Here is a 17,412-nt window from a genome sequence, read left to right as displayed (position 1 = left end):
ACGGCAACGGAACTTCGCCAAAAAAGGAAACTGGAGCGAACTGGCTTGAGCAATGCCGCGGGACTAATACGCCTCTGCACCCGCTCAGGTGCGCGGCGTAAGGCCGGTAGGGGGTCCCCGTCAGATCGCGTTATCTGTCCCGCGAAAACTTGTCCAACGGACGCTGATTGAATTAGCTGGTTGCCTGGTGTGAAAAATACCGCGTTGCGGTTAATTTGCGGGCTCGTTAAAATGAGATGGGATATATTGGCAGATTGCTCTGAAAACCATAAAATATGCAAAATGAAGTGTGGTATAGCTCATTGTGAACTGTCAGATTGCCAAATGACATAATGAATATTCATGTTGTGGGTGGGGCTACTATAATGATCAGAAAGAATCATGTGTTAGCTCATTGAGTAAAAAGACCCTAGGCTCATTGAGAAGGATATATTGAAAGAGGTAGGTTTCAAACAATAAAAACAGCTTCTGTAAAAATAATGCCAGAATCTCAAGAAGAACGATATACATAATTATTCATGACATGCCGGGGTCATGGGCCGCAATAGCCAAGCAGTTGGTCAGCATGCATCACATTAATTAGACATGTCATGTTTGAGTAGTCTGAAAGGCCTTTGCAACCTGAAGCCGATCCATGTTGTCAGTGGTGCAATTAACAGAATTGCAGACAACATAACATACTTTTAAAATATCCATTAGGCCTACTACACAAAAGATTTGATTAATCAATTTAAAACATATTCTGGTCAGTATTTGCTTGATATACGATACCCGTTTCACAAACATTTTTTTCCAATTAGAATGCTGTGAAAAAAAAATTTAAAAAAAATGCTGCAGACTGGCGCCCATGACACAATATTCCTGATGAAAACTTGAAGTATTGTAAAGGCACTAGACTTTTCCTATCTTGATTATATCCAAGGTTTAAACATAAAAATTGACATATGCTAGGTCGCCCGCACAGCTAATGGGCGCGCGTAGGTTTAGCATTGGACAGGGTTGACAATGCAAGGAAATACTTGTATGCCTATGTACAAGTTAAGAGCTTGTTTTTCAATTCCTCTGCTCAGGTTTTTTTAAACCCCGGGCTCGTCTAAAGATCGGCCTCATCTCTGGTTCGAGAATAATTTTAAAGCTGCTTTTCAAGTCACACGAAATACACACATTTGGCAGCGCATTACATGATATGACATTCATGAAGTAATCTATATGAAACGATGCATTCAGCCAGATTCCCCAACGACAGCGACCTTCATGTCTTGAATCCGAAGCCAGAGATGACACCGTGATTGAAAAACACCCGCATCTCCACGGGACAGTAGTCGCATCCATCGCAACTCCCTTTTATAAATTCACAAGTTCGACGTCTAATCACAAGTCCTTCACAAGTCCATTACAAGTCCATCACAAGTCCATCGCAAATCCTTCACAAGTCCATCACAAGTCCATCACACGTAAATCGCAAGTCCGTCACAAGTCTATCACATTTCAATCACAAGTCCATTACAAGTCCATCACAACGCTATCACAAGTCCATCACAAGTCCTTCACAAGTTAATCACACGTCCTTCACGAGTCCATCACAAGTCAATCAAAAGTCTATCACAAGTCAATCACAAGTCCATTACGAATCCATAACAAGTACATCACAGGTACATCACAAGTCCATCACAACTCAACTACAACTCAATCACTACTCAATCACAACTTAATCACAACTCAATTACAAGTGATACATTCCCGCGTCAGGTCACAAGCCATAATTTAGACAAAGACATTACTTTCATTCCCAAGTTCTTGCGACTGAACTTGTGATTTGCTTGTGATGAACTATACTACAACCCTGATCCTAGGATATGTCAACTGTTTCTAAGCCATGCATCCCCTACGGCGTTCAGCGGCTATCGATACGGCCCTTGTCCCACGGAGTCGACTCTTTAGCGGGCCGGTCTAAGCGTACTACCCGGCCCGCCCCGGCTTGACGCTTCCCACCTGTAAAAACACACTGGGACCGATAGACCCGCCCCGTGAAGCTCGTAACCTTTTAGGTGTAAGTCGCTATTTTGGCACTTAAAGGATTTTCATTTAAGATTTTATTTCCAGTCAGAGACTGCCCTTGCAAGCTCCAGCTGAAATGGCAGTTGATTATAAATAAATATAGACAAGACAAAAAAGTGAAACAAATAAATAACAAATTGAAACAAAACCTGTCACACGAAACAATGACATGAAATCAACATAATAACGCAAATTATGTAAGCTAAAACAGCTACGGCAAACAAAACCAAAAACAAGCAAAAACTTTCACCAAACTTTACTTTCATTTTGGGGCTATTTTCTGTTCTTATAATTTTTATTTAAATTATGAAAGTATTTGACGCCATCAAAATACAACTTTTGAAATACACGTACAGAAGAGATTGTCAAGAAATGTAACTTCAAATACAAAAAATTTGCTAGTACGCGGGAAGTAAATTGATAGAATGATGACGTCATGAAGCATTTTTTTTTGTTAAATTAAAGGAACAGGTTTCTTTTTGCTACTGGACAATTTATCGAAGACATTATCGAAGATCCCATTGAATTCAAAACTTTGCACACAAAAGATTATTGAATAAAAAGTATGTCCCAAACGATGGCCTCCTGAGGAAGTCATCGTATGATTGGTTAACTTCAAAACCTACTGACGCTGCAAAGAATTCAACTCGTTATATGGAGCGCGCCGCCAACGTTGCATTTCTTGCAGGTGCAAAGCTAGAGTAATGAAGTATAACCGCAGGGAGTTCTCCTTTAAGCTTCGACCATGGCACCAGGATAAACACGGGCCTGGTCACCAGGGTGGATAAGTAGCCGATCATTGCTCCTCTGATTGGTGTGTTAGTGCGGTCACCGCGGCCGGCCCACCACGGGATAACCAGCTTACAGAATTCTCGCTTAGCGTACAGAGGCTAGCTGCACTGATTGACCAACACGGCGAGCATGCACCTACGCGCTAAGCAGATCTAGGTTGTGGGATGAAGTGCTTAGCAGGTTTTGGCAAATTGACCGCTTAGACTCCAATTCAGGTTGGTAATCGGTGCGGTTAAGTGTTGAGTGTTGCTCTCAGATCCGCGGGGGTCTTTTGCATTCAGTTTGCGACTGTTGAGGCAGGCTGCTCCTTTTCTCAGCCGTGCATTGCAGACCAGCAACTCAACACACGCGCTCTACACCACCTAACTCAGTGTAAAACTGAACCTTTGGTAACAAGTGAAGCTCGCTGACTTTTAAACTGAACCGTTAACTCTCCAAAAACAGTTCACATTCTGTTTCGAGATGTTCGCAGTTTCAGATTTTATCTTGTGAGCCTCTCACATGAAAATGATCAATCATTCCCTGTGGGCATAATAATTGTCAGGAGGACCAATTTCAGAACTTGTGCAATCACCTGATTAAAACCCCTTCGAAAGTTCTCCTAGATGTAAAGTTTAACAACAACCGCGCACTTTGCCAGATTTCAGGCATCGGTTGCTGCTATTCTTTTGATAATATCGGAGTTTTGTGAAGGACTAGACTTTAGGAAGGACGCATAGTGCTAGTGATATGAACGCTGTGGCAAGTATGTACGACTTTACAGGCCGGGCGGGACCATTTGGCGTGGCTCTGATGGACACGGCACGGGGGAATCCGCTCCTTTTGCCCGCGGCCTACCCAGGCTCGCTCCCGGTCGGGCTAACGAGGCAATCCACCGCGGCACAGCGGACATCGCCGCCGTCAGCTCCCCTACTCCTCCCCGTATCGTCAGCCGGCGCAGCCACGGCAAAAAAGACCGGGTTTTCCATCGAGGACATCTTGCAACACTCGCCGTCCGCGGAGCAGGGAGTGAGCAGCAGCGGGGACGGGAGGAAAGGTCGACGGGAGAACGCGCAAAAACACGGCGGGACATCGACATCAGACGCGGCCAAGTGCATTCTATCTTCCAGGTTACTTCAAACATCGGCAGCCAGAACGTTCTTTCGTCTTAATGGTAAATAAACGATCCTTCATTTTGAAAAGAATGATGATTTTTTTTCTAATTTGTTCTAAAACACAATTGTAAATTATTTGATTATTGACAGGCCCGCACTATGAAAAGTGTCATTCTCTAAAACAAAACAAGCAGAAGATGTGTTAACTCGACATTTCGTTAGAAAGCTGTAATAAGGAAGAATTCACAGGTGTTAACAAAGAACGAATCTACAACTAGACTTAGTCTGAAAATTAAAAATTATAAAAAGTACGAATTCAAAGATTATTCACGCAAACGAAGCTAAGAGTGATAGGATTTTAACATGCCCGTATATGATGCCGTCCCTTTGCATTTCTCCAAAAAGTAATCTACCGAATTATCAAAACGTTCACTTATATTAAAGAATGTACTGTTGCTAAACAGCACGTTAAATTATTCCGCCTTGAGAACATCAATTTCACTGTGCGGTTTTGCATCTCAATTTTTAAAAAAAAAAGAGAGTCTTTATCTATCACTCTCCATGTATTATTTGTTTCATTTTTCCATGAACTAATAACTGCTTACATCCTTACGAGACTGCCTCCCATATTTCAGCTCAAAAAGAGTGAAAATAACCTTGAGTCTCCCTTCCGTAGTTTCTTAAATGCAAAGAGCAATTATAAAGAAAGGAAATTATTGAAGAAAAAAAAGTAATGAAGAATGCGGCACCGAAATCATTCATCTGCATTACGTTGTTGCCATCATTTTTAAGACCGTCTGGGCGATTTGATTTCCTACTTTTGAACACCATGTGGCTAATTAAATACCACTAATTATACTTCTCAATGACTTTATAAACCAAGCAATGCGATTAAGAATATATTTGAAATTATTGTCCACTAAATCTTTTTCCCCCGTGATCTCATCTTCTTTCGATTTTTTCGTTCATTCTATTTTTTTCGGTTATTCCAACCATACGCGAGGACGAGGTTTTCTTTAAACATGATGTTTCGGTGCAAAAAAATATTCATGCTTATCCACTTTTCACAACGAAAAGACGAGAGTTCAAACTGTGACTAGTGATTGTAAGGATATTGAACAGCAGCATAATATAAGTATAACTATTATCTTGGGAAGAAGAAAAAATACGTCCTTGGATCCGATGTTACTTGAGCGTCCCATGTGGCGAAGTGTCATGATTCGTTATTGGTATGATTCCAGAACGGTGCACATTCATCGAAAGCCATTCTCCGTTTTTTCCTTTTAAGGCCAAGAATACAGGCGACATTGAACAGCATGGAAACAGTTATCACAATGATGACCTTTCCGCCCTCCAATTTGTAGAGGGCTCAATCATACATTCGGAGGTGCGAAAGGGGAATGTGATAATGTAACATTTGTCTCAATCGTGTTATTCATAAATATTTAAATTTTACAAATAACCTCAGATACTATAAGCAACTGAGGCAAAATCAAACATTTCAAAGTATTGCATTCCAGTGCAAAGTATTGCACGCATTGGGTGTCCCTATTTGTATCATGTTTGCAAGCACTCATAAATATTGCCTATGATATAACTTGCGACATCTTGCTTGAGAAGTTATAAGACTATCTCATCCAAAAGGATTATACTAATCTGATACTGATTCAAACGTACGCTAAAGCACCGCGTTTTTGAAAAGCAATAAAGAAATTGGCGTACGCAAATTAAGATGTTTCATTATTTCCTTTTCTGCGGGCGACTATGACTTGTAACATAAACATACATGTTAGGACGGCATTTAAGGACTCTGTAATCATTTATTAGTTTAGAATGAATCCATTAAAACATTGCCAACATTATTATACACCGCCGTTGCTTAAGGTGAAGTAGGCTACGTGCTACTGTGATACGATTCTGCGAATGAGTCTAATTGTTATCCGCGCTCTCGCAAGAATCACATTCAAAGCGTTCAATGCCTCGTTGCATTTTTACAAAGAACAATTTTTGCCCACGAAGTAACTTCTGCATGTTTCTTTTGATTTAGAGGTTTGTTTTGGCTCTGTTTATTCCCTTGTGTTTAAAGTTCAAACTTATTTTCTTCTCATTATTTAGTTTTGGAAATTATGGTCTCAAAAAAAGAATTGAGTGGGGAATCATCTCGAAACTCAGTAGAGAATATAATGAGAAATGTCGGAAATGTACATGTACGTGAAAAATTGAACTTTGCTGTCCACATTCGGTCGAATTCCAAATCGAAATTACCTAAGTATCAAAGCGCAAATTTCAAATAATTCAGAATGAGAAAAAAAATGGGTCAAAATTTAATGAAATGAGTTGAAAGGTATAATTGGCTTTAGTTGCTACTTAACCTGCGTCTTTAGAAATATACTGCACCGGTTCTCTACCAACTGAGCTTATAAGCTCTATTTTGGCAGCCCGTCAGTGTCTTTGTTCAAAGGCCGCCAGCCAATTTTGCAAGTCATATACTGCTAATTTAACAAGATATAGAGGCTTGTTAAATTTTGTCACCTGGAAGTGGCGAGAGCAAGTCCCGCCTTTGTATCGAATATATCACAATGCATTACTCTATTCTTTTGATGCCATTGTCTGATTGGTCAGTTACACTGCTCGCACCTGTCTTTTTGTTCTTGGAAAAGTTCCAGATCCGGACTGGTCAGAAATATTGATTATTTAACTCCATCGGGGAGCGCTGTATTTGGACTTGGCCCCAAGCCAACTTCCACAGGTGTTTCATTGTCTGAACCTCCTGCCACGCGTCCTAAAAACAATGACTAATTAATCTCATTAGCGCTGCGAGCACGCGTGACAATGGCGTCCGTGAAACAATGCAGGGCACACCGGTGTGGTGCGGGTGCTATTGTTGTGATTGTTTTATTTTTAATCAGGATCGATTTCGGCGATAAAATAACCCCGGGTTGTCTCGTGCCGCGCGAGGCGATGACTGGGCGGCGGGCCTTTGAAGATGGAGAAAGTTCGGGGGCAAAGCGGCTGAAATCACGCTGAATTGCCCAGGTACTTCCGTAGCTCGGTGACTTTTTTCAGTTAATATGTAGTAAGAATTGATAAAATGCGAACACGACACACCTGAAATAATTGAGGGGAGGTTTTCAGCCGCGCGACGCGAACTTGAACCAATCAAGTGACATTCAAAGATGCAGCCAGGCGCAGTTGGAGCGCAATCGGACCAATCACAGAAGCCATTTGATTCCCAATTTCGGTCAATTACATACGGACGTTTTGACTGGTTAAAATAAAATCGGTTAACCAAAAAAAAAAAGGTTAATCAAATTTCTTCATGTCATTAATTCAAGTGTGCAGGTTAATCTGGAATCTATCACAATTTGCGACACATTTGAATTGAATTGTAATACAATACAGGTTGGGTTGATTACATCAACTGGCAGATTATGATTGTAAAAGCGACGTGAGGCTTTGCATGATAGAGAAATTGTAAAAACACTTAATTAGTGAATTTACTATTTTCAAAAAGGTATAATTGTTCAAAGGGGAGAGTTTAAAAATGGAAGCAGTACCTTTAAAATCACATTAGATGCTTAAATTTAGCTTAACACGAGATAATGAAATTCAAATATCAAACGGTTACAAATAATTACGTACACAATTTTGATTTTAAATTAAATGGTATTAAACGCGTCAACTTTACAGTTTCAATTAGAAAATCATATCATTAATAAGAACATCATTAAAATACTAAAGACATAAAGAAAAGTGGATTAATTTCAGCTATACAAATCAACGACGATAAAACTAGACTGATAAAACTAGAGTGAAGTGTTCATCTCAAAAAGGGGCAGTATGATCCCATTTTAATATTTTAACTACACAAATGATCATCCACCCATTTAGCCAGTTAACTTCAAGACTTATGATTTCTGCAAGGGCGATTGTATACTTTTCCTTTGACTCGAGGCAGTTGCTGCAGTAAGTGAAACTTGAAATACACGAAATACACAGCATTGAAACTTCAATATGATGAATAATCGGTTGGTTTTATACTCAAACGTTTGTCATCGTGTCACGCGATCTCTTTACCTACAAATCTGGCAAGATGAGAAGTTTGGGTGAATAATCGGGATCGAAAACAAAACAGAAACTACTGTTGCATATAAATATTCCCACAGGCTTGCATTACGTGTGAACATGAAATCAGACACTGCAGTGTTGTTACAGTTGCAACTAGGGCCGGTAGAGACATATCTGGTGCTAAATGAAGCAGCCGTATCTTTTGCCATTAATAAGTTTGCAACTACCTTTGTAACGTCATGCCGACAGACTAAACAAGCATATATTCAGTTTAAAGGGGGCATAACTGCCTGGAACGCGCCCATTTGGGCTACAAGACGCAGTTTAAATGGCGGTCACAATTTGTTCCGAAAAATCGAGCTGTTCGGTGCGAGTTGTGATTCCAGCCGCGCAGTTTTCGCCTTCTGCGGACGCGTAAGAAACAACAAACGTGTTTGGAATGTATCGGTGCTGTGTGGCATTTATGGGACACACACAACGCTTAACGTATCGTGAATGAAAACGACATGAAAAACGTATGCGTACTCCGTCGTGTCCGATGTAAACAACCAGGGGTCTTTCTCGCGAATGCTTAGACATAACGTTAGTTTCCTTTCAACAAGACATGTTAATGAGTATAAGTAAACAATCCAAAACACGTATTTTTTTCGGCGATATTTCATGCTGTATAATACTGCTTTAAGTGAAGCATCGAAAATAGCACATACACTATACCTTTAAGATAGCTTCAACTGACCCTACACTGCCCAGTTCATTTCTCAAAACCAGTAAAAACAAATGTACACCGTGTACACCTCAGGGAAGAATATTTTCACCAGTGAATGCGGGGAAAAACCGTTGAAATAATGTCTCAAAATAGATATTTTATATTATCATAGCGATATATTAATACGCGTTCCTGCACGTGTTTTGTCAAAAAGCCCTGGGCTATTGTACTTGGTGAAAATTATCCATACTTTCCGGTATGCCATTTTGGTAAAAGAAAAAGAAAGAAAGGGAATTTAAAAGAAGAGAAAAAAAATCGGATGATTGTGAGTTCTTAGAATTTATTGGGTAAACCGCTTTGGCTGGGATATTTTTGGTCTTACCACAATACAGGGCAGTCAGATAAGACTATGAACAAGTCCAGTTCGCTTTCTAAGGTTTTAGCTTTATTTTACAAAACTGAAAGGTTGTTTAGTAAGGACCATAATATCGGTTCTGACAACCTCTGATCAAAAGAATGGGATTGGACTAGATCAACGTTTAAAGGGCCAATGAAATGTAAATGTAATTTCATGCAATCATTGAATATGTACATTCAGTGTGCCATTTTATACATTTTGTTTTCAATTTCGTTTTGCCATTTTCTAGGGGATTTTGGTGCCTGGTTGGTTTGTATGCTAATGAGAATTTACATATTCGTGAATAAACATGTGACGTCATTTCATGCAGAAACCTCTGTTACAGATATTTCTGCACCAAAAATTGCCAGAATTTTGTATATTTTGCTGTTGTAAATTTGTTTTCTTTGTTGATTACTTGTTGTGTCAGAAGTAAGCCAGTGAGCAACCTTTTCTCATAGATGTTTCAATGAATTCATTTTGGTTCACAATTCACAATTTGTCAGCAACAGCGCCCTCCGTTGTCCAAAAAAAGTATGCAAGCTTTTAAATGTTTAAAGAAGTGCACTTTTCAATAAAAATAACAAAAAAGTAATGTTAAATAGTTTGTATACATTTAAGAAGAGTAGAAAGATGCACAATATGTGTTCCTAGTCATCTTGATAGTATTATACCACAATCTTATAAATGCATGCAGTCAATGCAGGGCCATACATGCCAAAGTCAGTCCGCTCAGAGAGTTAAGTGTTGTCAGGGCAGATCTGTTTGTTGAAAAAAAACGTATTATTATCATTGATACTTTTTTAATTTGAAAATTCGAAAAGTGTTTTTGAAACAACCATGCTATAAAAAAGAACACCAACGCGTTGCAACGTTGTGCTGCGCAAAAGAAAATAAGTATATGCACCCTCTAATTGTATGTAAACTATTTTGGAAAATGTTCCTCGGACTATAATATTTACCAGATTTTTAAAAATGAGTATCGGTGGTTAATTATATTTCAGTAAAAAAAGGCAGAGTGTGCTGATCGCTTCATTATATAGCACGCATTATAAAGGTGCTACATAATGGGTTTCATATTTCTCACTTCATTCACCTGTTTCTAATAATAAACATAATTTCCGGCACCTTGTGTACCTAACTGTTGGTAGATACATGCGCTATATAAGGCTCCGGTATTATTATTTGTATTTGTCTGTTATCTGAATAATATGCAGAAACGTGTAATGTGTTGCTAAATGTTTTGACTGTTTCTAGTGATTTACGTCGTGCAACATTTAGCTTAAGGCCAAATACTCATGGGTATTTTGGGTCGCACATATCAACGTATCACTTCAACTAATGATGACTTAAATTGGAAATGTAGGCCTATTTTTGTTTTGAATGGACAGGCATTTGAAGTTGCATGTAAAAATTGGGCCAAAGCCCAATTAAAATGAAGGCATGCGGGTTATCTGATGAAACGGAAACATTAACATCAGCATAAATAGCTTCCTCCATTAAGACACATTAATCGAATTCATACTGGATCGGATGCCCGTACACACATTCCCTGCCAGTCGGGGGTTCGATTCGGCAGCAATTTTAATGGAGTGGCTTTGGTATGAGCGCCCCGCCTGCCGGCACAGCACGCGGGCGTGGAGCGCTAAGTGCACGGCGGAGCTGCCCCGGCAGCGCCCGCTGCTGCTCAGCATTATCGGAAAACTGTTTGTTTCAAGTGAACTCTTCCAGGGTCAACTTTTCAGCGCTTAGACACCACTGGAATACTGTATTCTTGAACGGCAAAACGAGTACACGATAACCTCGCAATAAACACAACGCTATGTGAAGTTATATTTTTAAATAAGTGAAATGTCAATATTTTCTGAAACCAATTCCAGAAAATTATCAGTCGTTCTGCGACGACAGTTCTGCGAAAAGGCGAGACGTTGATTTATTTCGTCCTTGCTCCGTCACAAATACGAGGAGAATTCAACCATTTCAATGTAAATCATATTGAACTAGAAATGAAATCATAAAAAAGAAGGATATGGTTTTCATTATTTACGCTTATCTTCTTTTACCCAGAAATGACCATTGTTAAATAACATGTGAAATCATATATACTCTCCGAAGTAAAAACAACAACAACAACAACCCAAAAAAACACCAAACACTTTTTGCTCAGTTAATTTTTTTTTTAAATGGCTTATTAGCTTAACTGATCGCATTAAACCAATACAATGATCAATGTTTCTTAGGCTAGCTTGTATGGGCTTACTAAATCATCACCGATGCATGATAGACCCTTGCTGCATACCTACAGGGGGAATTAATCCGTCAAACAATCTAAGCATCTTGGCTCGCAGTCGCTTAGCACTTCTACGGATAATTATTAAACCCGTATCAGCTTACCATTTCCTGCTGATGTCTGGGCCAAAATTGACACACGACATTCCACATCTCCTCCTTCTGGAACTGTTTGTATGTGACAATCTCTGTGAGAGGGACCAATTATTAGTTTGTCCCTCTCGCCACCGCGCGCAGGATGGTAGTTCATCACGGGGAGTTGGCGATAATTGGGCCCAGCCCTCCCCACGCGGGTCGCCTTATCGAGACGACGACAGCGCGGTGTGGCCTTTACCTCACGATGGGGCCGAGCCTTGTCTATATTATTACCTCTGCCAAAGAGGTTATGTTTTCACCAGATAGTATGATGGTTAGTTGGTTGGTTGGTATGTCTGTTAACAAGATAACACACAAGGTTATGGACGGATTTGTATTTTAAAAAAAATGGGGGTGGTCCTTGGTACAAGTACAAGTGATTAGATTTGGGAAGTGATCCAGATCTTGGTATGGATCCAGGATTGTTTTAAAGGAATTTATAAATGGAACTAAACATGTAATTGGTCGGTATTAAACACTCTGTCTTGGACCGGTCTGGATGCTGATGATTACAATCGTCTTTGGCTCGGGTTATTATCAGCATCGAGACTCCAACCGGTCTTAAACAGAGCGTTAAATACCTCCCAAGCACGCATTTATTCCCTTATTAGCAGTTGAAAATGAATACAACGGGATTGTACAACACGGCAAGGTCTGGTTTTAATTAATGTAAAAAAAAATGCATTCCATCGATTGTGTTAATTAAGGAGTAAAGTTTCGTGGGAAATATTTTTTAAGAGTGTGGTTCATGTCAATGCAAATCGCCGCGTATTGACAGGGCACTGTTGCGAGGCCAGACAAACTTCCTACCACCCCGCCTACGTTTGCTAATAAGCTTTGAAACTGTCCACGAGGAACCAATAATCAGACACGGCTCTGCCGAAATTCGTACCAAATGTTACTCGCGCCTCTATCGGGAAAACTGTTGACCTTATTGTGCGGATGCCTTGGTAGGTCAGGAGCACTCTGGAGAGTTTGCACTACAGTTTCACCCGGAGTAATGGTGCAATCGCCTCGGCTCTGCCAGAAAACAGCGAGCACGCGTCGCCACCGTTCAGCGGGGTCGGGACCGCAAGCCGGCCGGGCCCTGCGCGCTGTTTTTCCCCCGGTGGTCTCCCAATCAACTTGCTAGTCGGTCGTCGAGCCAGCGTGGTTCCGGACTTTTTTTCCTCTTCAATCGTCGGTTTTCGACAGCCGGTCGCATTTATTGTTTTTTAATGGCTCTTCCATGGGCCGGACGAGAATTGTATCCGACAATAATGCGTTTTTAGGGAGCCAGATAAACTGTTAGGGGTCGGCTTGGATCAATTTTTGGGGTGGAAATTTCTAAACCGTTCTGTGCGGAACGGAGATGAAAATGTTATTTGTTACACAGGCGGTCTTGTACCGGTAATTTGGTGCAACTGTCATACGAAGTCACGAGGGCATGCAAGGGCGACCTTAGTGCAAAAGGTCGCGGTAAAGTAAACAGCTACGCAAAAGCATAACAAAAGTGCAATCTTTGATGTCGAAACAGTTTGGTAAACCAACCTCGATATTTTTTTTGGGTTACTCGTTGATGTTCATACATTTACACGTTTAAACGTTTAAACATGTTTTTTCTAAATCCGTTTACAAATATTCAAAAACGTTTAAACGAAACCCGCAGTTTAAACAGTGACATTATTTTTACGCGGTCTGCCCTTTCACAAAGAATCAAGGATTCCTTTCAACCCATATAATTTACAAACCGTTAACTAGAAACACGAACCGCAGCAATTGATCACTTCCGGTCAGTTCTTTTTATGTTTCTCGTTTTCAGTGACTGCCGGCTGTCCATTGTTTCAATTATATACAATTTTTACAATTTACAGTTTACAATTTATTGTGTTTTATGTTTTACGTTTTACTGGCCCAAGATCGACGCTATTTGTGCTATCATGTGCTATTTTACCAAATTAAACGCAAAGATTGTCCACATTCTTAGTCTCTGTAAGACAAATGTAGTCACAAAAACGACGGATCAAATATAAAAAGTGTGCAACAAAAGCCTTTTTTCAGCGATGGTTATAGTTTCGAAAACAATCATTTATAAACTTTACATGTCAGTTTTTCCTTATTATCTCAAATTATTGTCGAGAGTAAAGCGAGAGGAAAGGAGATGGGTACCGCCAGTCATTTGCCGCGGCCAAGACACAGTGGACCTCTAACATCCCTCTGCCCCTACGGCCAGTAATGGCTATGGGACCTTTTTTACCTTCACCTTGCAGTTTCTACTTTTACTCCATGAACAAACATTGATTGATAGATTTACAAAGGATTGATGTATTTATTTCCAGATCCACTCCACCACCATTTCAGCCCTAACGTCTACCACAACCACCACCACCACCACCACTCCCTGAGTGCGACCGGGGGAGTCTACGGCTCCGCGCCCGGTCACCACCCGGCGTCTCTCTCGCACCTCGGCGTGCCCGTGCCCGTGCCGGTCTACCTGCGGGGCAAGTCGCCGGGTGGCGCGCCGCACGACCCGGCCGCCGGCGCCTCCCCGGGCCGCTCGGCCAAGAAGTGCCGCCGGAGCCGCACCGTGTTCACGGAGCTGCAGCTCATGGGGCTGGAGAAGCGCTTCGAGCGGCAGAAGTACCTCTCGACCCCGGACCGACTCGAGTTGGCGGACACGCTGGGCCTGAGCCAGTTACAAGTCAAGACGTGGTACCAGAATCGGAGGATGAAGTGGAAAAAACAGGTAGGCAAATGAAGACACTAATAAACATACTTAGACATAGACATACTTGGAGGGCGCTATTAATATTCATTTGGTTTATTACAAAGAGAATGTTTCCCTTGCCCAAAGCAAATGGCGCCCTCCTAATGTACCTATTCGATAGTATACTTATTCAATGGTGGACCTATTTAATAGTGGACCCGCTATTAAACAGTGGATCTATTCAATAGTGTGCAACAACAGTGTGCAACAAGAGTGGACCCGGTACAATAGACAAGAGTGTCCACAATTGGCCGAAAATCCAGTTTGAAATTGTGTACAAAACCAACGGGGTTCTTTACAGGCAATATTTTCTCATGGCATATATCCTGTTTGTGTGTGTTTTTACAGGTTCTTCAAGGTGGTAGCCAAGAGGCGCCCACAAAGCCCAAAGGTCGACCCAAGAAGAGCGATTTCCACGAAGCCGTGACGTCACCGTCCTCCCTGACGTCACCGCCCTCGTCACCGCCTGCGTCGCCCGCATCGTCGTGCTACAGCCAATCATCGTCGAGTGACTTCCCCGATGGCGCGCATGCGCAGATCGAGGAAGCCCTCACGCAATCAGCAACCTCATGAAGATAAGATGAAGTATTCACAGCGTAATCGTTTCTGAGGAGCTCATATTTATAAGCAGAAAGATAACTTTTTACTCACAGAAAATCATAAATGCTAAGATAATGCGTCAAATCCAATTAAAATAGGAATATGTGACTAAACTTTATAGTTGGTTGTGCCTATGTTAGCATTAATCAACTGAGTCTAGTCTGTTTGATAGACACGATTCCTTGTTAGGTTCAGCCATCATATCAACATCACGAGACTGGTGTCACGTGACAAATTAAGCTCGGATTAGAAAACTCTCAACACGTTAGGTGGCAACACTTTCCATTTTTATTGAAGTCATCAACAAAATTGCGCAAGCTCAGAGTAAAAACTTAGCCAAAAAACTAATAATAAATAAAACAGCATTTCTTTGCCAAAAAAATACATATACCACTCCTCACGTTTGTAGCTCTACTTACTTAAAATTTGATTAAATTAATACCTGTCCGGCCTAGGCCAAGGCAATTGTAAATATTTTAAATGTATAAATTATGGACACGTTGTTGTAGAAGGTTTCGGAATGGTCAATGCACTGTGTTTTTTCCTGTACTTAATTGTTACCTATTTTTTTACTCATTTTGTAAAGTAGTGTGATAGAAAGAACCTATTCAATTTCATTGCTTGGAGTCCTTGGCCATTTCGCAAACTCTGGCTTCGTTTCCAGCTGCACCTTTATATCTGTCCTGAGAACAATTGAATGGCAAAACTCCGTTGCAATGAATTATACTTATGAAATCTTAAAAGACAGTGAGCGGTTTACAGTAAAACTTGAGAATGAAGCCTAGGTTTACGAAATGGCCAGCCTAATTATTTGGTCAGTTCGGAGAAGTATTGTGTGCAACAATAAAGCATAGTTTGCGCAATCGCAGAGGACCAATAGAACTAAGACATGCGCAGATGCTGTGCCATGCGTCGTGACCTGCCACACAGAAGTATGTCAGGCCCCCTCTATTAGATTAAACTACAGTATTAACAGTTATTGGCTGACCAAATTGAATTATTTGTCCTCGCCATGACAACTGTATTAGGCCTTCAATGTGACATGTTTTCATAGTAAAAAAAATCTTGAGAAACACGACAAAGCAAACGTTGTAAGGCTGAGCCTAGAGTTTAGAAACTTATATCCAAAAGATTCAGAATTGCTATTCTTTTTAAAGTATTTCATGCATCAGTGCAAGTCTACACAACGGGCCTGTGATTTAGCCCATTCGTTAGCGTTAGGGGTAACCCTATAGGATAGCACTGCCCAACACACAAGTGGCAGTCAGCCAGAGTACAAGACATAATGTGCAAAGAGAATTATAGCCCAGCCCTGTGGGACCCTCATAAACGCTTCCCAACCACGAGATATTATTTATAGCATTTAAATGAAAGGGCAGGTGTTATAGAGATGTTGGTCGGGAAATAGGTACGCGCGATAATTGTTGAATAAAAAACAATTAAAACAAGTGTTCCTTTTTTCTAATTGTACCTGTCGCAAAATCCTTTTTTTTTTTAGTGTATCTTCATCTCAACTATTAACCATACGTACTTCACACGGTATAGCATAGCACGAATGGAACCGGAAGTTAACGCACTTTGAGGTTTAGACAATGGGCGCTAGTAATCAGAGGTGCTCGCACGTGTATGACGTTTTTACTAACGAACCAGATTGAAAAAAGAAAAGCAAAATGCTGAGGGAAATCTGGTTTAAAAAGGGAGATTATTTCACCCTTATATGCCTAACCTGTTTTAACTAAGCATATATGACACGTGGATAAGAAGCTAGGTTGCATATGCTTAAACTCAGAATCCTCTTATTCACTGTTCATTTTTTTTTTACCAATCGGAATAGTTTAACATAACTTAGTTTCTTCGGATAAACGGTCCAGTTAACAGAGTTCACAACTTCCTGTCTACTCTCTGAACACGCACTAAAAACATATTACATTGTAAAACGTTTGCTTTTTATAAATGCGAACGTTTTAGAAAAAGAACTTTGAACGAAACACTGCGTTTAAAAGAAGTATGAGGAAATTTACAGATTAAAGTGACTTAAAGTGACTGAGCAGTTTTGTTACAGTGTAAACTTTCAGCGTTCTAAGTCACGTCTCCACACTTTGTCCAGTGTGTTTAAAGTGTAATGCGTTCACACTCTGAAAAAGTAAACGTAGTTTAAAAATTTCGCACCGTTTCCCAACGCTTTCAAAGCGTAACAAAACGTTCAACCGAACAGAGTACCACACTGCACTGTAAACCTTCAAGCGTGTTCTTAGTGTAAACACATCCAATTTATAATATTTCCACATTAAATGTAATAACAGTTGCATGATTTTTGGAACAAATAACTGTAAATAAACAAACGTTGACTGTAACAAAGTTGTTCTTTCGAACCAATGCACTGACACATTTCGGCCGATTATTTATCAAGAAGTTTCGAATTTCTGTTAATTAATGTTAATCACAGTGTCATGGATGTATTTATTAAAATGAAATGTCTCTAAATTGAAGAAGTTTAAATGTGAAGTTTGTCAACGATGTAGTTTGC

At 40.4% G+C, this 17,412-nt stretch overlaps 1 protein-coding gene across 1 annotated transcript; it reads left to right on the top strand.

The window, feature by feature from the left end:
- Positions 1-3,115: 3,115 nt before the first annotated feature.
- Positions 3,116-16,492, top strand: LOC119732900 (brain-specific homeobox protein homolog). The gene is made up of 3 exons (XM_038206485.1): positions 3,116-4,003; positions 13,858-14,264; positions 14,634-16,492. The coding sequence occupies exons 1-3, from the start codon at positions 3,580-3,582 to the stop codon at positions 14,856-14,858; spliced, it is 1,056 nt and encodes a 351-aa protein (XP_038062413.1). The 5' UTR covers positions 3,116-3,579; the 3' UTR covers positions 14,859-16,492.
- The last annotated feature ends 920 nt before the right edge of the window (positions 16,493-17,412 follow it).

This window comes from Patiria miniata, unplaced genomic scaffold, assembly GCF_015706575.1.
Source record: "Patiria miniata isolate m_02_andy unplaced genomic scaffold, ASM1570657v1 HiC_scaffold_25, whole genome shotgun sequence".
Lineage (NCBI taxonomy): Eukaryota > Metazoa > Echinodermata > Asteroidea > Valvatida > Asterinidae > Patiria > Patiria miniata.
This window is presented reverse-complemented; position numbering and strand designations above follow the sequence as displayed.

Bases quoted from the DNA above. Each gene is read 5' to 3' on its own strand.
- LOC119732900 (XM_038206485.1), top strand. From the start codon at position 3,580: ATGAACGCTGTGGCAAGTATGTACGACTTTACAGGCCGGGCGGGACCA. The intron at 4,004-13,857 runs GTAAATAAACGA...ATTTATTTCCAG, and splicing joins AACGTTCTTTCGTCTTAATG to ATCCACTCCACCACCATTTC. The intron at 14,265-14,633 runs GTAGGCAAATGA...GTGTTTTTACAG, and splicing joins GGATGAAGTGGAAAAAACAG to GTTCTTCAAGGTGGTAGCCA.